The sequence below is a fragment of the Amphiura filiformis genome, chromosome 10, assembly GCF_039555335.1.
Source record: "Amphiura filiformis chromosome 10, Afil_fr2py, whole genome shotgun sequence".
Taxonomy (NCBI): Eukaryota; Metazoa; Echinodermata; class Ophiuroidea; order Amphilepidida; family Amphiuridae; genus Amphiura; species Amphiura filiformis.
In genome coordinates this window covers 33884170-33908733 of record NC_092637.1, presented here as the reverse complement: position 1 = coordinate 33908733, position 24564 = coordinate 33884170, and the positions used below count along the sequence as shown (strand labels likewise).

Sequence of the window (24564 nt, the reverse complement as noted above, 5' to 3'; positions counted from 1 at the left end):
AATTGAATGAAGTTCTTAATGCCTGTGTTTATTTGTGTGTGAGGGCTGATAATCTGAATGTTAGAGTATATGAGCGTTGTAGAAATTCGATGGGTTGTGTGGAAGTGTGGGGTGTGTGTGTGTGTAGGGTGAGTCTATGTATGCACATGAGAGAGCTTATATTTGGAGTGTTTGCAGGGACGTGTGGATATAATTGAGTTTTGTGAATTTTGATTTATAATTCAATGTAAATTTAATATGTGTTTGATGTATTCAAGTGCTTCAGTAAGTGCAATTAATTTCTTTTAATGTAATTTTTTTATGTTTTTTATGTCATTATAATTGTAATATTTCATGTAATTTGGCCTCCGGGCCACGAATTGAAATAAATTTAATCTGAATCTGAATCTGAATCTGAATCTATATTGAGGTGAATAAAATATTTCCATCATCCAGTTTCCAAAGACACTAACCTTTTTTGCACTTCGTAGACTTGTATACTGGAATGCATTCACTTATTTTTATTTTACTTTTTAGCGTGATTGATACAAGTATGAAAAACTTCCGAGCTTTCTTCCGTTGGCTCTATGTTGTCATCTTACGTTTAGCCGAAGAACCTGTCCCGGCAGCTATTAGCAAAGTAAGTATTGTGTTTTTTGTTCGTTTTGTATTACCTGCAAACAAGGATCTACATTACATTTAAGGTTTCAATTTCACCAAAAATATTTGAAGTTTGTGCCAAAATCGGGCTTTTTATGATTTTTTGAAAATCAGCATTTTTGACCATTTTTGCGCAAATTTCTCAAAGTTAGTTGTATTTCAAAAAAATGAAAAAACGTGTCCCAGATATTTTGATCTAGTTTTTAAAAATTAGTTTCAAAAAAATTTTGGCCCAAGAATTTTTTTGTTACGGTGCACAAAAAAGAAGTGGGCCAAAAACCATTATTTTGGGGATTTTGGGCCAAAAGTGCCATTTTGGCCCAAATTTGACCTCTCAGATGAACTTATCAAGTCTTTGCCATTCTAAATATGTATACTTTTATATACTTTAGACCAACAATTTAGAAGTTATGAGGCCCGAAAGTTTCCATAATTCCAGGGTTCAGACCAACCTTAAGATACACACAATGCAAACGTGGACACACCTGACACTGTGGGCATCTGCGGTTGCTGGGATGGCCATAGCCAGGACAATGCAAATAATGTAAAAGTGCATTTAAAAGTAGTCCACGTTCAGGGGGGGTCAGGACAGGTCACGGTTGGATAGGAAGTTGTCTGGTGTGAGGTCCACGGTGTGTCGATTGAAAACAGGTGTGTGAGTCCTCAGTTAGATAGGATTAAATCATATGCAGAATGAGGTCCTCATTTGGAGGTATTTACAAGCGTTGGTTTTTGCCTTCAAACGGGGATACATTCCATTTTTTTAACCTGTAATTGGGGATATACCGCCAACCGGGGATATCCCCGATTTTTAAACGGACTCTATAGAGGGTAACAGGGGATATAAAGCGTGTTAAGACACTCTACAGGGCAATAGGGGGTGATGTCTCCATTTGCCCTGTAGAGAGTCAGGAATGTTAGACATTTTCCTAGTCAACTGGGGAAGATCGGGCTCTATTATGTGCCAACTGGGTGTCCCCATTTTCATGGTTACGCAACCTGTGTAAAATGTGTGTATCCCCGATTGAAGGGAAAAACCAGTGGGGGTGGGGGTGTGTGTGTGTGCTTTGGTTTACTAGGTGGGGGTGTTGGGCTTGTATATTAAAATATATTAAAATGTGTGCTTTTGTATACTAAAATGGTTATCATTATTACACTGCCCATTTCCAGATGATGATGAAGGACGTCAACTTTGTAGCTGATTTTCTCACAGAGAATTTTACAGATGCTCCACAGGTAAAATTTGGGCTATTCCAATTGTAATCCATACACCCCTTATGGAAGACAGGACCTTAATCTTTTACACAGGGAGTGTGAATTTCAAATGGGGTTACCTGATTTGGGTGGGTCCATTTAAAATCTACACCCCCTGTGTGGGAGATTAAGGTTGTGTCTTTCATAAGGGTTGTATGGATTTCAACTGGAAAAGCCATTTGTGACATGACCAAATCCACTCATAATCAAAGTCTGACAATCGAGTTATTGCCCAGATTCCTGGTTGTAAAGTTATGACCCTTTGTGTGTTTTGTCCAGCCGGCAGTGGGAGGGGGGGGGGGGGGCTTTGAAAAGCCACTTTTTAGCCAAAATTTGGTGAAAATGCATCCCCCATTTGGAGGCTTGCCCCCCTCCCCCCCAGAAAAAAAAATTCTGCCAGCACTGCCTGCCGGTTTGTGCTCCTTCATCACAAACCGACTGGCAAGAAGCTCAAAATAATGATTGCTGATTGGTTTATGATTTCCATATAAAAATTATTTCAATTGGCTATGGGACGTATGTGGAAGTAGAATGTGACTTGTGTAAAAGTGACTCTCAACAACTGAACCGCCTAGATTTGTAAAATATCTTCTTGCTATTATTGTATCATATGCAGGAATCATCCCCAGGAGCCACCAAGAAGTCCGGCTTCACCCTGGAACGTGTGGGTCAATACCTGAAGAAATCCGACCTGCAGTTTGTCCAGGCAGTTGTCCCCGGCTCATGGCAGTCATTTGTGGAGTCAAATCAGTTTCTACAAGAAAGCGACATGTTATTTCCTCATCATCCTGAAAAGTCACTGCTGCAATTATTTGAATGTCTTGATAAGACGGTACGAAGCGCCCTCAATCTGCCAGCTGTGAGTACATTGCTTCATCGTTTCCTTAAGGGAAGGGGTATGAACGTTTGGACAGTATTTATTGTGGGACATTAGAGCACATCAGACATATCGAATTGCATTCTGAATACGAAGAATGTCCTTCTGATATCAAATAACTTTGATTTTTTGAAATTCGCAATGTAATACACATTTTATGGCAAATCATTAAAATTGATATTTTTGATATTTAACAGTACTTGAAGTAAACTTTATAAATCTGATGATTTATACTTAAAGTGTATGTAGGTGGGATGAAAAGCCGACGATTATTGAAAATTTTGACCTTTCGTATTGAAGATATCTTCAATATAAAAGGTCAAAATTTTCAATTGATCGTCGGCTTTTCCTCCCAGCTACATACACTTTAAGAAATATATCATTAGATTTATAAAATTTATTTCGAGGACTGTTATATATCAAAAATTTGAAAAATATCAAATTTTAATAATTTGTCATAAAATTTGTATTATATCGTGAATTTCAAAAATGAAAATTATTTGATATCAGAAAGACATGCTTCATTATTCAGAATGCAATTCGATATGTCTGAGGTGCTCTCATGTCCCACAAAAATACTGTCGAAACGCCATAAACGCTCATTTTAGATCCCTTAAGGCCAGGCTATAGTGCGACGTTTTTGCGGGTGATTTTCAGTGGCGACATGCATTGTGTTTTCACCAATGATTTAATTTCAGTTTTTGCCACTCAAGCAATTCGGCTATTCCAGATGAAATTCATACACCCCCTATGAAGGACATGACTTTTAATCTCCCACACAGGGGGTGTAGATTTCAAATGGAGTCACCAAATATAAGGTATCCCTGTTTGAAATTCACACTCCCTGTGTGGAAGATTAATGCCATGTGTTCCATAGGAGGTGTATGGATTTCAATTGGAATAGCCCATTAGCTTTGTTCTGGACTTTGTTGTCCTGCTGAATATTTTCTGCACAAGACACTGTGGAATAGCTGCTGTGGAAGATGCTGATTGAAGATTACTCCCTATTCCAGAAAAATATAGCACTAATTTTGTTGGATTAAAAAAATATTATCCAGTATTGCCAAATGAAACATAGCTAAATCCTAACACTTTAGTTAGTTTTAATTGGTAATGCAAATCAAATTTCAATATTTGGTCAATTTTGGAAATAAGGGCCAAAAACATGCATTTTGATGTAGATGACATAGATGATTAAGATGAATGAAGAGGTAAATATTAACCCCATGAGAACTACCTGCCAATTGGCCAAAAATAACCAATCAGCAACATGGTTAGAATAATTTCACCACACAAAAAAAATTGGGGCGAAATTAATTGCAAAGCTCCATTCTGATTGGTGATTAAAGTAAAGATATAATGTAATTGACCAAAAAGTGGCAATGTTAGATCGGCAGGTAGTGCTTAGGGGGTTAAACGGTTTAATTTTCTATGTTTTCAGTCCTCAATAGGCCAATCTGTGAAGTGTCACGGGGAGCTGCAGCTGTATAGTGTCAACACAACCACTAAGGAGGAGACTAAACCACACAGATGCTTGCAACAGTAAGTATTCCATTGTAGCACCTATAGTAACTCTATGAAATTGCGGCTACTGAATATCCTCCGCAATCTTTTTTTGATATATATAACTTGGTCAGTTTCAGTGGTTTTAAAGCAGCCTTTTCAGATGGCCCACAAACAAATAGTTCCTCATCATAATTTTGTGCATCACCCAGGGTTACAGTTATGGGTAGGGTTTGTTTATGGTTGGGGAGGGTAAAGGTAGTATTTTGGCTGAGAATTGTGGGTAATATGATTTAGGCAGTGCCAATGCCAAATTTCAGGTGCTATAATATTTGTCACCCTGATGTGGCAGTGACGTCAACGCGTTAAGGCAGGTGTTTCACGCGCGCATCTATGCAGCGTCTTTAAGCACGTGCCTACGCTAGCTCTTTGAGTGTCCGCTAGCTACTTGAAGCTGTGCCCAATGAAATGGGCACTGACGTCACTGCCACATCAGGGTAAAAATGGTTTAAATGAAGTTAGCCTTTCTTGCATGATTTCGGTTAGCAATCAATAATTTTCGAGCATTCAAGTCAGCTCAATCAGTTAAGGCAGTAGACTCCAGTGCATGGGTGTGTTGCAAGGTGCGATCAAGCCCCGACGCAGTCCCTGTTTGTAACAGTAATTGTCTTGACAGGATTAACCCCCTGGACACTACTGGTCATCTAACAGCATTTCTGATTGGTTGATAACTTGAATGCTCATTTTAATTGCCAATTATGACTAGGCTTTAAACTATTTATGGTCAAACTTGCATTTACAGATGATCTTATTAATACCCTCCTTGATTGGTTCAAAGTTGGACGCAATAATCATTTTGATAATCAGGTATTTCTTATGGGGTTAAAAAAATAAATTAATCAACATTGTTATTCTTTGCTAAACAGGCACACAGTAGCCAAGGATCATAGATTGTACACATTAGTTATGACAGAGGACTCGCCTTCTGCCAGTATTTATCTTATTAGACAGAACACAGCAAAACAAGGGTAAGTCTTAGACTGAATCCAGGTACACTATAGCCAATAGATTGTACACATTAGTTATGATGGAGGACTCACCTTGTACCAAATATGTATGGACATTCATATTGAAGATTGCTTTGCACATAAGGAATAATCTGGTATGGTATTCTAACCCTGGACTCTATGAGTCAAACCTAGTGTCTCAGATTCACACCCTAAATGTCTCCAAAATACACCCAAATGTATGAGAAATACACCCTAAATGTCTCCAAAATACACCCGAATGTCTCAGAAATACACCCAAATGTTTTAGAAATACACCCAAATGTCTCAGAAATACACCCAAATACGAGGGGGTATCAAAAAGTTTTTGAGATCACCCAGAAGTGAAGGAGCTATATCAATGAAATTTTGTCAGTGTAATCACTGGTCCTTATGTACACTATGGTGCAAAAATGGGCTCATAAGTATGTTTACTTTCTTTACAGTGGCGCAAGATGTCAGTACCTGCCTATGTAACACATAACCAGCAAGATGGAGAAAATTGAGGCACAAAGAGGGATTAAATTCCATTTTAAGGGTTACAGTGCCCAGAAAACCTATGATGAAATAAAAATTCCTTTTCCAAAAATCAACAGTACCATATGACAATCACCACTGTTCACGGACCTCAAGATGTTTGATTTTATAATTTCCTAAGAGTTTTAATACTAATTAACATTATATAACTTCACTTTGAGTGACCGATCACAAGTTGACATTTTTGGGGCCAAATTCAACTTGGCGCCAAATTCAAATAATGTGCTATCTACTGTAGATAGCACATGTAATGGAACAAATTAAAATCAATTTATTTTGACAATGTTGATCCCAATCTGTAGGCCTATAATGTCTGAGACATGAAGTTAATTTGGTAATGCACGCAAACAAACAAACAAACATAAAGGCTGCTGGAGCTCATGACACGGGTCTTGGATCAGGTAAACTTACCTTATGTGTGTGTAGGAGGGGGGGGGGTAGGCAGGCTAAACTTATGACAGACAGCAAGACAGACACACAGATATGACAGAAGCAGGGAAAACATGACCACAAAGGCAATGCATGAATTATACTGTAAGTGTTGAATTACATGGGTCTTTGATCATGTTGGTGAAATCATAAGCTTAGCCTAGCCACCACCCCCCATCCAGGCAGTTTCATAACAGTGCCACCATACCGATGTTTTCTCCATCTCCAATTTGGCTTTGGCTGCCTGTCATAATTAAGCTTAGCCTACCCTACACACACACACCCACAAAAGGTAAGCTTACCTGTTCATGTATTGACCTAACAGTGCCTCTATACTGATATTTCTCCAAGTCTCCAATTTCGGGCCATAACTCACCTTAGCACTGGTAGCCTAGTAAATGTTGCTTTTTTCTGCAGTTTTAGCTATAAATGATATGAATTACAATCAAAAACACCTCATCAGTCAATATGCAAATGCTAATCAAAACTTGTTTGGCACAGGTCTAACTTGCTGAATCAAAACATCTTCCGTATAGGCTCACACACGTACTCTCCCTTGAGGGTGCACAATAGTAATAAATTTCCCTATACTTTGTGTACAAAATGGCCTCTATTCAAATGGCTCTACCTACCTTACGAAGCGACTCAATTTTTCAAAGTGATGTTTTCCTGACTGACAAACAAGCAAGCAAGTAAACTAACTAAATTAAATATATTGGTGACCATTGAATTTTCGAGCTACCGGACCACAAATGCAATACACTTTTTTCACCCAATTTTCAAAATAGAAGCACTTGTGATTCTAGAAGCAGCCAGTTTGAGAAATACATGAAAAATCTGATTAAAAGCCCAGAATCTTTTCCAATCTTGGCAGATGCTTAGATTCAAGCCTACATTTATTACCTGGCACAAATTTTTACCAAAATCTGCACAATTTTTTTGGTTTTTAATATTGATTTATAGGTGATTAACTTTTACCGAAATGTAAAAACACCGCAGATCAGGACGGAATCCCACAAGAGACATTATTTGGTGATGTGAAATCTGTAGACAGGTTTCATTTTATTATAGATTTTCTGGGCACTGTGACCCTTCAAAAGTATGATCTTAATCATGCTGCTACCCTCAATTTTCTCCATCTGGAAGTTTATGCACGGTAACAGGGGCAGCAGGTTACTGACATCTAGCTCTAAAGAAAGTAAACATACTTATGAGCCCATTTTTGCACCATAGTGTACATAAGGACCAGTGATTACACTGACAAAATTTCATTGGTATAGCTCTTTCACTTCTGGGCGATTTCAAAAACTTTTTGATACCCCTCGTATATGATTTTTTGATTTGTTCGGGTTTTGACAACCCTGGATAACCCAAGAAAGCCTGTATTGAAGCTTATTTCCATTGGGGTCCATTTGAATACCGGGACGGATTGGGAACAGTCAGGGGTTAACACCCTACTCTTTTCGAAACTGGATGCGAGATACATGTACAGGTATGGCTCTCTGCACACGGGACCGACGGCTTAACGTCCCCTCCGAAGGACGGAGTACTTTAATGATTCATTTACCCAATTCTAAATGAACCATGGGGAGAGTGGAAGGCTGAATTTAATCTACAGATGTTGCCAATTTTCCAAGTCAATATCCCAGCAAATCGCCACAGCCGGGAATTGAACCCGGGACCTCATGCACTAAAGGCAAGTACCCTAACCATTGCGCCACGCTCTCCCACAATGATAATTGCACCCAAATGTCTGAGAAAACACCCAGTGTGGCACCAGGAGTATTTTTAATGGGGAGGGGACAAAATTGAAATATGAAGGGGAGTGGTGGCACGCAAAATGCGAAGATTTGCCGCTTATGTTTCAATTTTTGCCCCAAATGCTGTAATTTTCTGATGTTTTTATTCGAACTGACAGGGGCAAAGCCCAAATCGTCAGCCTGCTACGCTAATTGCCTAAGTCATTTTTTTAATTTTGAGAACAAAGAACAAAATGTGGTTCAAGCATGCATTAATTACGTACATGAAATCACTGTAATTTTTTCGGATTATTCCCTTTTATTAGTATCATTATCATTTGTTCTTGTGCAAAGATTGGTGAATAAATATGTTAAAAATGCATGCTTGAACCATATTTTGTACTTTGTTCTCAAAATTGCAAAAAATGACTTGGGCAATTAGCGTAGCAGGTTGTCGAAATGTGATGGTGTTTTATGTCACGCTATTTAACTGATACACATTGTTTTTTATAACATAGTGGATACCGTGAAGCAGTATGTCTACACTTTGCATTTCTTGGTTCACCTAAAGATGATGATAGTGTTGTTTCACAAAGGTATGATGTTATGATTTATTTATTGTATTCTCTATAATGCATGCTCCTAAGGCATGACATTTTTCGAAGGGGACACTTATTAAAAATTGATAGAGGGAGTCATTTTGATTTGAAGTGATGAGACTACTAGCTGCATTTTCTGCTGTTCCTTTCTCCATCCATCTGAGAGCAGGGTGGCCTTTCCTACCCCTTCCGATTCTGTCCTATTTATTACTGTTTCTATAGACCACTTGGCATGTGACGTCATTGCCCGGCAGTATGCGTGCGCATTATGACAATTTACATTGTTCTTTGCCCTGCAGTGTGCGTGACGCATCATAGTCTGCTAAGGGCACGTGCATTTTAAATCGCCCGCCACATTTCATACAGTACAAGAAAGCCATTGATCAGTGTAGTGGCTCGTTCGAGCATATCGATAGACGAGTCCCTCGCCTTTGTTGATAAACAGTGATGTCAAGTGGTCTATACTTATAACTTTCTGATATTCTTTATTTACTCCAATTCAATTTTTTCACTATAAATATCAGATTTTGTTGAACAAGTCCAGAAATTTATTCACGTTTCATCATCTGTGCGGAAGATTTCATTACTAATGCGCTGATACAGCCGCTGCACCACCTCTGGTCCTCCTACTCTCATCCCCATGGTGTGTAGTTGATCAGAGAGGCCGTGTGGATCACTCATTGAGTCATGTATACGATCAGCTACTGCAAACAACTACACACCCTGGGGATGAGAGTAGGAGGACCAGAGGTAGTGCAGCGGCTGTATCTGCATTACTGATGAAATCCCGGGATGAAATCTTCCGCACAGAAGATGAAATATCTAAAACGTGAGTAAATTTGTGGACTTGTGCAACAAAATCTGATATTTATTTTAATCATTTCAGTCTTGATGAACTTATTTAAAAAAAAAATCAATTTTTTTACTGTTTTAAGGTTGGTCTGAACCCTGGAATTATGGAAACTTTCGGGCCTCATAACTTCTAAATTATTGGTCTAAAGTATATAAAAGTATACATATTTAGAATGGCAAAGACTTGATAAGTTCATCTGTGAGGTCAAATTTGGGCCAAAATGGCACTTTTGGCCCCAAATCCCAAAAATAATGGTTTTTGGCCCACTTCTTTTTCGTGCATCGTAACAAAAAAATTCTTGGGCCAAAATTTGTTTTTTCTTAATTTTTAAAAACTAGATCAAAATATCTAGGACCCGTTTTTTCATTTTTTTTAATTTTGACAAATTTCACCAAAAATATTTGAAATTTGGGCCAAAATCAGGCTTTTTTATGATTTTTTTGAAAAATCAGCATTTTTTGACCATTTTTGGCGCAAATTTCTCAAAGTTGGCCGAAATTCAAAAAAATGAAAAAACAGGTCCTAGATATTTTGATCTAGTTTTTACAAATTAACAGAAAAAAAATTTTGGCCCAAGAATTTTTTTTGTTACGATGCATGAAAAAGAAGTGGGCCAAAAACCGTTATTTTTGGGATTTTGGGCCAAAAGTGCCATTTTGAGAAATTAGCTTGTTTTATCCGTTGTAAAAACAATAGGAAACAAAAGCTTCGACTCACAGTAAGTGCTCGTATTATGCGGATTTCGTATTATTTACCTCGTATTAAACAGTTTTTTTTGTACAGTAAATAATAGGGGGAAATCGGGACCACGTGTGACTGTTCGTAGTAAGCGGTTTCTCGCATTAAGCGATCTCATATTAACGAGTTTCCACTGTATCTTCAATTTGATTACCAATCAGAATGGAGCTTTGCAAGTAATTCACCCCATTTTTTGTGTGGTGAAATTATTCTAACAATGTTGCTGATTGGGCCAATTGATAATGAAAACTTCTTTAATAAATAAATAAATGATAATGATCTTCGCAAATCTTTTTTGATCCAGTTGCAGTGAACATCAGATATTAGATGCAGCGTTCTATGATGACAAGACACTGTCGTTTCTTCTACATGAGAAAGGAGATGGTAAAAGTGACGAGTGTGTTTCGGTGCTCTGTCAAGTGCTATTAGAAGCTCTTCAGGATGAACATTTTACACAAATATCGTCAGAGACGGCATTGGGTCAATGTCAAAACATGTAAGTATAGGGGTATGTGTATGGGTGGTGTTGGCATGTAGGGGGGATGAGTGATATTGGAAGCTCTTCAGGATGAACATTTTACACAAATATCATCAGAGACGGCATTGGGTCAATGTCAAAACATGTAAGTATAGGGGTATATGTATGGATGGTGTTGGCATGTAGGGGGGGGGATGAGTGATATTGGAAGCTCTTCAGGATGAACATTTTACACAAATATCATCAGAGACGGCATTGGGTCAATGTCAAAACATGTAAGTATAGGGGTATATGTATGGATGGTGTTGGCATGTAGGTGGGGGGATGAGTGATATTGGAAGCTCTTCAGGATGAACATTTTACACAAATATCATCAGAGACGGCATTGGGTCAATGTCAAAACATGTAAGTATAGGGGTATGTGTATGGGTGGTGTTGGCATGTAGGGGGGATAAGTGCTATTAGAAGCTCTTCAGGATGAACATTTTACACAAATATCGTCAGAGACGGCATTGGGTCAATGTCAAAACATGTAAGTATAGGGGTATGTGTATGGGTGGTGTTGGCATGTAGGGGGGATAAGTGCTATTAGAAGCTCTTCAGGATGAACATTTTACACAAATATCATCAGAGACGGCATTGGGTCAATGTCAAAACATGTAAGTATAGGGGTATATGTATGGATGGTGTTGGCATGTAGGGGGGGGGATGAGTGATATTGGAAGCTCTTCAGGATGAACATTTTACACAAATATCGTCAGAGACGGCATTGGGTCAATGTCAAAACATGTAAGTATAGGGGTATATGTATGGATGGTGTTGGCATGTAGGTGGGGGGATGAGTGATATTGGAAGCTCTTCAGGATGAACATTTTACACAAATATCATCAGAGACGGCATTGGGTCAATGTCAAAACATGTAAGTATAGGGGTATGTGTATGGGTGGTGTTGGCATGTAGGGGGGATAAGTGCTATTAGAAGCTCTTCAGGATGAACATTTTACACAAATATCATCAGAGACGGCATTGGGTCAATGTCAAAACATGTAAGTATAGGGGTATATGTATGGATGGTGTTGGCATGTAGGGGGGGGGGATGAGTGATATTGGAAGCTCTTCAGGATGAACATTTTACACAAATATCATCAGAGACGGCATTGGGTCAATGTCAAAACATGTAAGTATAGGGGTATGTGTATGGGTGGTGTTGGCATGTAGGTGGGGGGATGAGTGATATGTTTCAAACATTATAATGTTACAAAAGTTGTACTCAGATAAGTTGCAGACACAACCAAATGTGGATATCCATGGTCTGCTACCTACCTAGGAAGATCACAGAAAGCTTAAAATGTGTTTAGCAATAATGCCATATACGCTGGCGAAGTTACGTAATTAATCGGATTATCTACCATAGCAATAGGTCAAAACAATTTTGAACATATCGCGCTGCACAGGTCTGCAATCATAGATTGAATACAATACTGGTCTTTTCAAAGATACTAATATTACAGGTGCAAGTGATCAGCATGATATGGTTCAATGCAGAGGTACCGCATGAACGTATCAGTGCAGCGGGGTATATTCAAAAATTGTTGTGACCTATTGCTATGGTAGTTAATCCGATTATTACGTAACTTCGCCAGCGTATAAGGGAGATACAAAGTCAGTCTGGTGTGGCCTGATTGTACAGGGTTATCGGTTTGGTATACTATACAATGGTTTCATGGTTGCTGGATCATGATGATTAGGAGTATTTCTAGTGGAATCAATGAGGATGTGCACTGCAGACGGCAGATGAAGAGTTTGGGGTGTTTCAAGTGGTTTAGGTTACAAGTAGTTGGATCATATGTTGGGACTTGAACCAGGGTTAGCGCTAGGTTTTCAAACAAGGGGTCAAAAATTTGAAATTTTGTGAAACTATGCATTCAAAACAATAGAAATAAAGAGTTCAAATGACCCTTTAGCAGCCTCTAAATGGTAAATATGTGCACCAAAGCTAGATGAATGTGCCCATGACCCCATTGTGCAAGTTAGCGCTACCCATGACTTGAGGAATTGTTTTGAGTCATGCCATTGCCATAAATGTGCAATTTTTACATTTTAAAAGTAGTCTTAACAGTTTCAAATTACAAACATTCTGCATTAGGAAATAACAACTGCTACATTATCATATATTCACACTCATTTGCTTATAAAATTCTTGTTTCCCAACTTGTATCCTTTGATTGCTTTCCTCTAGATGCAGATTTGATCTTGGTCCTCATGTCAGCCATTACCGCCGTCTTGACAACATGAAAGCTGGTACATTTGCAGTTAGCGGCTCAAGAAAAGTGGCCTGTGTGGTAAGCCATTCCGTTTCATTTTTTTCCAGCTAGCATAAACTTAATAGGTGGGTGGTGTGATTTTTTTTCATGTGACTTTTCCTAACTTAGAGAATGTAATTACCGTATTCGTTCCAATAAGCGCCCGTGCCCCAATAAGCGCCCACCCAGGAAATTTCCAATTTGCTAAAGGGTACCATCAATGTTGAAGTGACAGATAGACGTCGATACGGTGAAATAACTGGAGGACTACAAGTCCTGTGTAAACTTGCAATACATTTTCTACATCAGAAAAGCTACTATATAGAACGTCTCAGGACCCTTTTATAACATACATATCAACACCCCTTACGAAAAATTAGGTAAACCAGGTAAAAAATAAGCGCCCACCCAAAATGACTTTGTTAAGCGCCCTGGACGCTTATTGGAATGAATACGGTACTCAAAAACACTTCTGGCAACTTGTGCTGGCTTTTGTGAGAGTGGGTCACATGATAAATGAAACTCCGCCTTGAGGCTGCCATATTTTTGTTTGCACCATCAAAAGAAAACATATCTCAGCCCTGAAATTCTTGAAACCCTATTTTAAGTTCACACTCCCTGTGTGGATGATTAAGGTCATGTCTTCCATACAGGAGGTGTAAGGATTTCAACTGGAACAGCTCATTTTGATTGGGTCATCCATCTTTAATTTCCAATAATTATATCTTTTCAATCCGACTATGCACCCGTTGAAATCTTGTTGCCCAGGGGTGTGAAACACCTCATTCCGGATTCGTTTTTGAAACTGCCATGGGCTTTGAGACATAACATCATTTTTTTTTAGCCTTATATTCTTTCTTTTTTTTGTTATTTTCAATTCCTTTCAATAATACTGTTTTCAGGAACAGCTAGTTTTCCGAACGGTCATTAATAGTCTGAAAAAGTGTTAAGGTTTAGGGCATTTTAAGTTAGGATTAGGGTTAGGGCTAAGGTCAGTAGTGTTAGGGTTAGGCTATAGGTTTAGGGTCAGAGTTAGGATTAGAGTCAGGTTTAGGAATAGGGTTTTGTTTAGGATAAGGGCTTAGGTAATAGGTTAGGCGAAGTTTATGGTAAGAATTATGGTTTATAACGACTCTTATTTGTGACATGATCAAGGGGAATGAGTCGCATGTCAGCAATTTTCAATTAGTTTTTTACATCATTTTCTGGCAATTTACTAATGCTACATTTTGCTGCAAACCACATCAGATTGAGACATCTGGTTACCAAGTTATGAGCAGTTTATCAATGGTTTAAAACAATATAAAACAAAAGGATTTGAACACTGTTTTCTAAAATATCTCAAAAACAATATTAGCAACATCCAACTCATCCCCAGTGATCATGTCACATGTTTTTGACTAATGAACCTTGAGACTATCAACATGATCAAGGGGGATGAGTCGCATGCCGGCAATTTTCATTTAGTTTTTTACATCATTTTCTGACAGGGAAGCACGGTGGCCTAATGGTCATAATCGAAAGGTTGCGGGTTCGAGCCCCACCACAGCCAGTGTGTTGCGTCCTTTGGCAAGACGGCTTAATTCCCAATTGCTTCACTCCACCCAGGTGTAAATGGGGAGCTACTGGGGGTAATCACAATCTAAGTCGACTGAGAGTACCTGCGCATCAGTTGCGGACTTGTTGAAGCGGAAATGATTCTGATATATCCTAATGGTAGCGGAATAATTGTTGAAGTGTGCTGGTACTTAGGTGTAGCGCACATTAAATCACCGACATTTATTTTTATTTATTTATTTATTTTACAAATGCTACATTTTGCTGCAAACCACATCATAATGGCACTTTCATTTCATTAATCATATTCTTCTTTGTTGTTTTGTCTATTTAGTTATTCGGAAATTGTCGGCGTGTACGTTTGTTTGATATGGATGCTGAGGATGAAGAAGAAAGTTTATACGAGGACAAAAGTACACTGGATGTGAGTGGTATTAGATTAGAGGACAATGGGACAAGTGAGGACAACAAAGAAAATCTGTCCTCATGAACATAGCAGCTGATAGGTGTATCCCATCATGCTATGCGGTACCATAGCACGAGGTTGTGTGTAAATTTTCCTAAGAACCACTAGATTGAATCTATAATACCAACTGGGCATACTACTGTGTGATACTTGTTATAGGAAGACTGAAAAACATAACTTTCCAAAAGTGCAGAACTAGAGAAAATATTTGTGCACACCTTAGCCGTGAACCACAGTGCGATTTTCCATGCACCCGTCAGGCTGTTGTAACAGTAGCGTATGCTGAATGTTCTGAAGATGCGTGTCATAAAGTAGACGTGGTCAAAAGGTTATACCTGGGCACAAAATTCTGAACACATGCAACTTTCTCAGTTGTCTTGGTTGATGCCCTAATGAACCACACCCACAGGCTTGTTTTACATGGATGGACATGTATGGAGGATGTACAATTATGGGAGTAGTGAGGACAAAAAAGAACATCTTTCCTTAGCAGGTAGTTTGTATATGTGATGTGACATGTCAAAAACAGACACTTTTGGGCAGGTTATCAATTTTTTGGTTTTTACATATTTTAAATACAGATATATTTTGCAATGCCGTTTTCCCAATGAAATCGGACATTCCTAAGCGAAGATATTGAGTTAGTAAGTTGCCGTTGGGCTAGTCCACTTAGAAATCTACAAGAATTAATAACCGATAGCAGCAATTATGTAAGAAAGTCTCTTGCAGTGAACATGAGCTCTTCTTCCAAACTGGATTGAATGATGACAAGTATTATCATTTATATTAATTATTATTTAATATTTATATTTGTTTACAATATTCGTTGACTATGTCAACAACCTGTACACACTTTTACTTGCCTCATAGGATAGCTATTCATCATTTGTGATGCGATCAAGCAAAATCAGTCGGAACTCGGAAATATTAAATTATCAGTTTCTTATAGGATAGTAAAAAGGATTTACAAAGCTGCATTTTGCAGAAAACCCCATTGAAATTGAACAACCAGTTCCAAAGATATGAGCAATTAAAGAGTTTGCAAAATAATAGGAAACAAAAGGAAATATTTCCTTTGTTTGGCTATATCTCAAAATCAATTATTTCCGAGTTCCGACTGATTTTGCTTGATCGCATCACATATATTAATCCAAACAGAAAAAGTATCATAAAACAGCTGTGGTATGAAACGTCAGTATATATTTTTATGTCAATAAACATCGTTCAACACCACCAAATTGTTCAATCTACTTTTTAGTGGTGTAGCCAGGATTTCTCTGGTGGGAAATATAGTAAGAAAAGTCTAACAATCTATCATGATATGGCAGCCAGCATCATTGCTTCATTTGCATAAGTTGCTGATGGAATCTCACATATCGAGGTTTGAGAGCCAGAAAGCCTCAACTCACAATCACCTGCTCCCACAATATGAGCATTAAGTCACCAGGGCACTATAGAAGATACAGTCCAATAATCATGACAAAATTCAATAGAAAACAAAAGACATTGTGGCAGAAATATTAAGTTTTGAAGACAAAAGCAAGAAACCAACTTTATGCTCATTTTGTGAGAGTTGGTCATAGTGAGTTATGGCTTTCTGGTTCTGAGCCCTTGATATGCTGAGTAATAGTACCTGGGGTGGGAACTCCGTACAAATGACCATAAGGAGATGTGCTACAAACATAGGTCGTATTTTCAGCAATTTGGTTTAAAACCGCAGCCTCAATTAGTCAAATATTAAGTAGAAAGTAGGTAATTTTCTTTAAATTTGCCTAAAATTTGGACTTTTGGGATATCCATGGGTCTACTTTCAATTTCACAGCAGCACATCTCTAAAAACCAAACTCGAGTACCCCCCCCGAATAGTACATTGCAATTGACGATACAGAATAGGCCTACAATAATTATTTACAACACATTATGTATACAGCTGTTAAGCAGTAACTGAGTAAAGAAATTCATTATTTTTAGACACATTTGCTTTCTATTCAATGAGGATTTTTTTCTCTGCTGTGAGTCATGTTTTTTTATTGTAACACTGTGTAATTTTACACCCTACACTATTCTTGTTGCAATTCTCGCTATTCGCAATAAGGGCGCCGCCAGCGGTTTGCGATGTAATCGTGATGTATCATGGGAAAAGGTCGACATCCAAGTCCGCGCAATACGAATATTACCATGCTATTACATAGGAACATGTGACAATATTTTTAGTTTGTCAATATAACGGTATTACACGCAAATCGATAGAGAAAAAATTAATTGTGCACATTTCAAATCACATTATTAAGTATTATTGAGTATCGATTCGCGTGTTACACCTTTATTTTGACAAACTAAAAAAATATTGTCCGTGTTCCTATGTAATAGCATGGTAATATTCGTATTGCGCGGACTTGGATGTCGACCTTTTCCCATGATACATCACGATTACATCCCATGATACATCACGATCGTCGCAAACCGCTGGCGGCACCCTTATTGCGAATAGCGAGAATTGCACATCTGTGTATGTGGGCAATTCCAAGTGCATTATTCCGCAACACGAAGTCTGCATATGAATATCTTATTAATGCAGCAGCCAAACATGTAGGTGAATAGCATAATGGAAACTATTTTCAGTAAATAATTAAGGTAGGAGAAACCCAGACCTGCCAACTGTCCCTCATTTTGAGGGACTGTCCCTCATTTGGGGTTTACCAAAGTGAAAATGAGGGACAGTCCTGTTTTCTGAAAATTTCAGTGACGGCAAATTTAAATTTAAAAACAGCAGAAAATGATGCAAATTTCAGTTTAAAATTTTCCTAGAGTATTCTCTTTTGTCTATAACTCTATTGTGATAAATTCAGACCTGCAAAACCTTCTGAATTCTGAAAGTATTGCACACCTCAAGTCTTTGATTTGTCGGTACCTGGTTTGTGTACATGTGCAAGGTTTTGGTCTCAATGTCCCTCTTTCTGACTTTGGTAGGTTGGCAGGTCTGGTTCAAACCACTAAATCTTGCTTTTTGTACACATTGGATTTTGAACTTTGGATTTGAAGAGGTCCGCAAAGTGTGTGAACACGTAAATATGCGTGTTTTGTGCATTAAAGTAAACCCTGACCATATTTTGGTCACAAGCTTACCATTTTACTTTAATGATGGCTTTGCTATTCCAGTTGAAATTCATATGCCATCTATGGAAGACATAACCTGAATCTCCCACACGCCGGGTGTAGATTTCAATTGGGGGTGTACAATGTATGGATTTCAACTGGAATAGCTCAAAGTTAACAAATGCAAGCTACAGTAAAACCTCATTATAACGAAATCTGATACAAGAAAAACCCTGTTATAAAGAAGTATTTTTCCAGAACCAAGATACAACATTCTTTTGTTATTTATTGTTTTTACAACCCTGATATAACGAAATTTGGATATAAAGAACTAATTTCTGTGTCCCTGACAACTTCGTTATAATGAGTTTCCACTGTATTTTATGACAGTGACTGAAATATACATTCATGAAGTAGATTTAAAGTTGTGACGGCACTGGTTGCATTTTGGTGAACTTGGTGGACTTGATGGTGTCCCACATCTTGAGCATAAGGTGTCTGCTTCTTTCATCGCTTGTACCAGATCTGATGGCTGCACGACCAGGGCTACTTCCTTTTTCCCCTTCTGAAGAAGTGCTTCAACCTTTGATATAGATCAAATAAGTGAAACATGAATGGCAATGACTGTTGTTGTTGTGGTTGTGGTTTTTAAAAAATAATTATATAAAAATTATATATCATAACTGCTACTTGAAAAAACAACAACCCCCCCCCCCCCCACCAAAAAAAACCCACCAAATCAAGGGCACATTGCAACAATTTTGGTCATTTGATAAAATTATGTTTATATTTAAGAATTCTGGCTTCATAAGCCTGTTTTATGCAGGGCTGTGTTTCACTGGTCTATACTTTATTGGGGTCGGAAATGGACATAAGTTTTTGATGCCACTGGAAAGCCTAAATTTTTCTACCAAAATCTTTGCCAAATATTTTGAGAGTTTTGCGATGAGCCTAAGGTTAATGAATCGGATAGCAATATTTGCACAGATTATTTTGTGGGACATGAGAGCACATCAGACTTATAATACAAGACAACCGTATTCGTTTCAATAAACGCCCATGCCCCAATAAGTGCCCACCCAGGGTATTTGATTAATTAATAATGTTGAAGTGACGGATAGACGTGAATACAGTAAAATAGCTGTGGGATTAGAAGTCCTGTGTAAACTTGCAATCAGAAAAGCTAATAGAACGTCTCAGGACCCTTTTATAACGTACATAAATTCGTCTCTAATAAACGATTGTTAGGAAAAAATTTGGTAAACCATGTAAAAAATAAGTGCCCACCCAAAAATGACTTTGTTAAGTGCCTTGGGCACTTATTGGAATGAATACGGTAATACAAATTTATGGCAAATTATTCAAAATTGATATTTTTGACATTTAGCAGTCCTAAACATTTAAGGTCTTTTGGGGAAAAATGTGTATCTTCAATAGGTCAAAATTTTCAAATGATGGACAGCTTTTCCTCCCAGCTACTTACACTTTAAGTACATATCATTAGATTTATAAAGTTTACTTTGAGCCTTTGAGGACTGTTAAATGTCATGAATATCAATTTTGAATAATTGCCACAAAATTTGGACATTCCTCATATGTGACACGATCTGGTCCATGGGGGCCAAAGGAGGCATTTTTGAAAATTGAGTTACTGTAATTATTTTTACAAAAGTCTATCATTCACTGAAAACATCAAATGTCTAGCATACTTGGTTCTAAAGTTATGAAGTTCTTTGATGTCTATTTTCTTATGTATTTTATTGTTTTTTACTCCATATTTTTGCCTTTATCTCAGTTTCAAATTTGCCGCCTTTGGCCCCCATGGACCAGATCATGTCACATATTCAGCATGCAATTTGACATGTCTGATGTGCTCATGTCCCACAAAAAATACCGTGCAAACGTTGCTATCCGAATCCTTAAGTGAGCCCTCAAAATGTGTCACATTTTTGAGGCATAGATCTTTTTATATTGGCATAGTGAACTGGTTGGTCTGTAGATTTATTGGGCTTGGAAATGGACATTTTGTTGTCCACAGGAAGCCCTTATGTCCTGAAAATTTTGGTATCAAAATCTCATTTTCGCCAAAAATGGGCTATTCCACTTAAAATCCACACGATACCCCTGTGGAAGATTTGAGAAATATGTTCCACAGAGGGAGTAAGTTTTGTAAATGTAATTGGTCAGGGTTAATCATTTTGAAACCCATACTCCCCCTGTTTTATGGCTTTACCTATATCTTCCACAACTGAAGTGAGTATTTTAAATGGAAGTTACCCAATTGTCTATTCTATTTGAAACTCATACTCCCACTGTGGAAGATTTTTAAGTCTTCCACACTACCCTGTGGAAGATTTAGCTTAAAAGCTAAATCTTCCACAGGGGTAGTGTGGATTTTAAATGGAATAGCCCAGTGGAGATAAGGCAGTGTTGCGCTGAGCCCTGGAAATGTATAAGATTTGTTGAGGCCTACCTCTGTTGTATTTGCATAGAAGTTGAGTGGTTGCCAGTTGATTTCAGTGATAGCCCAATCAACCAATGTACCAGCATTGATGACACCTGTAGTCTGGCAACTGAGAGTGGTGGAAGAACCAAACGCTCCTGATGCGGAGATTTTCTTGATCTGTCATTGAGGATAAATTCGGAAGTAAATAAGATTATATCAAAATGAAATGACCAGACTCTTAAATATAAAGGTCTGGTCATTTCAAGTGGAACCAGTGGGTTTGGAATGTTGTATAATTATTGGCTATAGAAGGGTTGTATATGAAAGTTTTTTTGATGTCAATTATTGCTTTAACGTTGATAACATAATTTTACGACCAAATGTTGGACGTTGAACCAACCAATTTACTAATTATAGGTTAATGGGCTTAATGACATGATGGATTTAAAAAGTGCAATGTGTTTATTATATATATGTGTTTACCGGTCTGGTTAATTTGTTGTTAGTGTTTTAAACTCGTAGTGGCGCAGCCAGGAATTATTCAGGGGGGGGCAACATTTGACACAAATTGTCAAAAATGGGCTAAAAAGCACAAAAAGGTCTAAAATCTTAAATATCAGGGCGGCCAGCAGCTCACGTCACGTGGAGTATAGGGTGGAGGACTAAGGGGGGCAAAACTTAGCCCTGACTACGCCACTGCAAACGCGACCCACCTGACATAATCAGGTACGACTCTTTTAAAAGTTTTCTACTTACGATATTGTTTTCCACTGTGATGCCTAAACTTTGGTCTGGGAATTGACGGTCTACGATTAGCGCAGTAGCATGCGGAGCTCTTTTCAACGTCAAGCAAATCTAGAATTGCATATTGAGAAAGATTACAAATCAAATCAGAAAAAGAAAGGTCTCGAGGCCTGTCTTGAGTTAAATTTTAGGGATGACACTTCAACAGCAAAAACAAAATGTTTTACAGAAAACTTTTTTTGCCTTGGGTATGAAAATGTTTCAACAAGGTTCTAAAACATTTTTGAAAACTTGATGCAAACATTCGAACATAATGTTTTGCAAAATTGTTTGTTAGAAATATATCGCAACAAATGATTCTAAAATCAATTAAAAATTGATCAATTTTAATTGTGTGCATCTATAATAGAAGTATTAAGGTTATTAATTATTTTAAACTGTTGTGAGTTGGTAGTTCACAGCATCTTACGAATGGTAGTGAGCTTTGGCAAAAACTGCATTGCTCAATTCATAGCACTAATAACTAATTAACAACAATAAATTAAGCAAGTTTGCAAAGTATACGATTTGTAGATTGACCTTTTGCAAAACATCAAGGTGTTAATTTTCAATAATATATTGATCTAGATAATGAAAATCGATTTTTAGGTTGCTTCGACCAAACTCCGGTCTGCTGACATGTTAGGTTTTGCAGGAACGTTATTATTTACCTCATTTGTGTCCAGGGAAGATAGCACATTGTAGACAAATTTGGCATCACGACCTTGGACCTTGATATCATTCACCTTGATAAGCTCATCTCCAGGGTGCAACTGCTGTTCTAGAGCTATGCCTTCTGTTGATTCCCAGGAACATATCCTGAACATAATTGAAAAAAAAAGTGTTTCGATATGAAGGCTAGAAGTTCTACTCCCCAGTGCAGAAAAGTACAGAACTTATTTTTTGGAATAAAACAAATATGATGTTGTTTTGCTAAATGAAACACAGCTGCATCATAATCCTTTAGTTAGTCATAACTGGCAATTAAAGTTAAAATTCACTATTTGGCCAAATGTTTTAATAAAGGGCCAAAAACATGCATTTTGGCTTGTTTTTAGACAATCGAGTCAAAAAAATCAAAGACTTTGAACAAGTCTAATCATTCAAAATCTTGATTATGTGCCGAAATTTTGCTAACATTTTTGTGTGTGTTACTTTAATTAAATGATTGGTTATAAGAATAAAACATATCTTTTCTAAAAATTATAATGCATTAACTGAAAATAGTCATAGTACAAGTCTTAGGGCTTGATTGTCACAGCATACGAAAAACACCCTAAACACGCATGTTTTTGGCCCTTATTTCCCAACATTAGCCAAATATTAAAATTTCACTTTTATTGCTAGTTAGGACTAACTAAAGGATTAGGATTTAGCTATTTAGCTAAAAAAAAAGGATAATATTTTTTTAATCCCAAAAAATTAGTTCTGTATTTTTCTGGAATAGGGAGTAAAGATCAACATGCATAACTTATTGTAGAGTTAGGATTATAGGCAGAGGTGTGATTTGTCTGGATTTTTGTGGTCGAAATTTACGCAATATTATTGATTTTCAGCCCGTTTTAGGGTATTTTTGCCCGAGTTCGCACTGTTTTTCTGGATTTTTTAAAAACAATTTTCTGGATATTTCAAAAGCTTTTAATCACACTCCTGTATAGGGGTTATGAGATAATTAGTGTTAGGTTGAGTACTTATTCCAAAATAAGACTTTTACGTAATTAGATGTCCCGTTGGTGTGCTCACTGAAAATGGGTGACGGGGATGTGGGACCACTTGTTTTGTCACTGACCCAATAGTTCTGAACGACCGGTTTTGGAATAGCTCTCGCCGAAAATTTTTTCTAGAATGACCAGATTTTTTATTTCGGCACTGTTATGGGCGCATTTCATGCATCAGGTTTCACTGAATGACGCATTTTAAGGGGACTCAATGACTGCTTTTTTTGGCAAATTGGACACCCTAGTTAGGTCTACGTGACATTTTAATGGGGAAACAGTGAGGGTTTTCGTAACTGGATTAGGAACATAATTCAACATTATATTGTTCTTAAAATTTAAACCATTTTGGGCCCTACAGTTATGGTCAAATTTATGTTTTGCATTTAAACCATTTTGGGCCCTACAGTTATGGTCAAATTTATGTTTTATTATTAATTCTGTGCCAAAAATTATGAAATAATTAGAAAGAACTGTCAGGACAGTTTCTGGTCATTTTATGCCGAAAATCCCGAAATAACGAGGTAAAATGAAAACAAAAACCCACTTTACTATCTGGTGTTTAAGACATTAATTCAAAATTATTGGTCTGTTTTGTACGAGAACAATGAATGTGGCCGAACATCAGGTTTGGAAAAATGAACCAAATTCATTTTAAAAGGTTAGCAATCCTGATAATCAGCCGGGAATTTCCCTTCAAGTGGGATGCGTCATAATTATAGATACGTCATAAAAAATAGAAACGTCACATAAACTCAGTAAATTGTTCAAGTGGTATATATAAGGACAAAGTGCACAGGTTCGTTCAGGCCGTTCCCGTATTTTGGTAAACCAGCGGGAATTCCAAAGGGTTTATCAATAGGCCTATGTTTGTTTCCGTGACAATTTCGTAAATTAAGGGGGTACTACACCCCTCCATAAATTTATGACTTTTTTTTGCATTTTCTCAAAACTAATAACACAGTGGTAACAAAAGTTATGTATATTATAGGGCAAGGAATTCAATTACTACACTGAAATTTCAGTGACCCAAGACAAGCGGTTCATTATTTATGATAAGAAATGAGGTACAGCTAGGATGTACCTCTTTTCCTATCATATATACTGAACCGAGTGTTTTGAGTCACTGAAATTTCAGTGTAATAATTGGATTCCTTGCCCCAATAATATGTGTAACTTTTGTTACCAGTGTGTTATTATTTTTGAGAAAATGCAAAAATAGTCACAAATTTACCACAGGGTGTAGTACCCCTTAACAGTGTCCCAAAATAAATCTTTATCATGTCTATGTAGCCTACCTATTTGAGCAGTCCTTAACCCTGGAATTATGGAAACTTTTTAAAAATCCTTATAACTGCTAAATTGTTGGTCTAAAGTATATACAACTATACATCTTTAAAATGGCAAAGACTTGATACATTCATCCGTGATGTTAAATGTGAGGTGTGCGGTAATGCGAGTTCGAGTCCCGGCGCAGTCACAGTTTGCTCACGTGAATAATTGAAC

The 24564-nt window shown here is 37.5% G+C and overlaps 2 protein-coding genes across 3 annotated transcripts in view; one reads left to right on the top strand and one right to left on the bottom strand.

Annotated features, from left to right (window-relative positions):
- The window catches only part of LOC140162770 (anaphase-promoting complex subunit 4-like), a 37630-nt gene extending 20380 nt beyond the window's left edge, over positions 1 to 17250 (top strand). Inside the window, exons 13-21 of one of the 2 annotated variants that reach the window (XM_072186063.1) lie at positions 517 to 619; positions 1810 to 1875; positions 2510 to 2752; positions 4212 to 4312; positions 5200 to 5301; positions 8543 to 8620; positions 10519 to 10710; positions 12932 to 13034; positions 14887 to 17250. In XM_072186063.1, the coding sequence (XP_072042164.1) occupies positions 517 to 619; positions 1810 to 1875; positions 2510 to 2752; positions 4212 to 4312; positions 5200 to 5301; positions 8543 to 8620; positions 10519 to 10710; positions 12932 to 13034; positions 14887 to 15042 (1144 nt within the window). In that variant the 3' untranslated portion in view covers positions 15043 to 17250. The remainder of the gene's footprint in view (positions 1 to 516; positions 620 to 1809; positions 1876 to 2509; positions 2753 to 4211; positions 4313 to 5199; positions 5302 to 8542; positions 8621 to 10518; positions 10711 to 12931; positions 13035 to 14886) is intronic. The other variant, XM_072186062.1, reaches the window with a different exon arrangement.
- Positions 17251 to 17460: 210 nt separating this feature from the next.
- Positions 17461 to 24564, bottom strand: part of LOC140162769 (uncharacterized) — a 37845-nt gene continuing 30741 nt past the window's right edge. Inside the window, exons 9-12 of the mRNA XM_072186061.1 lie at positions 22015 to 22162; positions 21317 to 21415; positions 20588 to 20737; positions 17461 to 18697 (exon numbers count right to left, since the gene is read on the bottom strand). Coding sequence (XP_072042162.1) covers positions 18521 to 18697; positions 20588 to 20737; positions 21317 to 21415; positions 22015 to 22162 — 574 coding nt within the window. The 3' untranslated portion in view covers positions 17461 to 18520. The remainder of the gene's footprint in view (positions 18698 to 20587; positions 20738 to 21316; positions 21416 to 22014; positions 22163 to 24564) is intronic.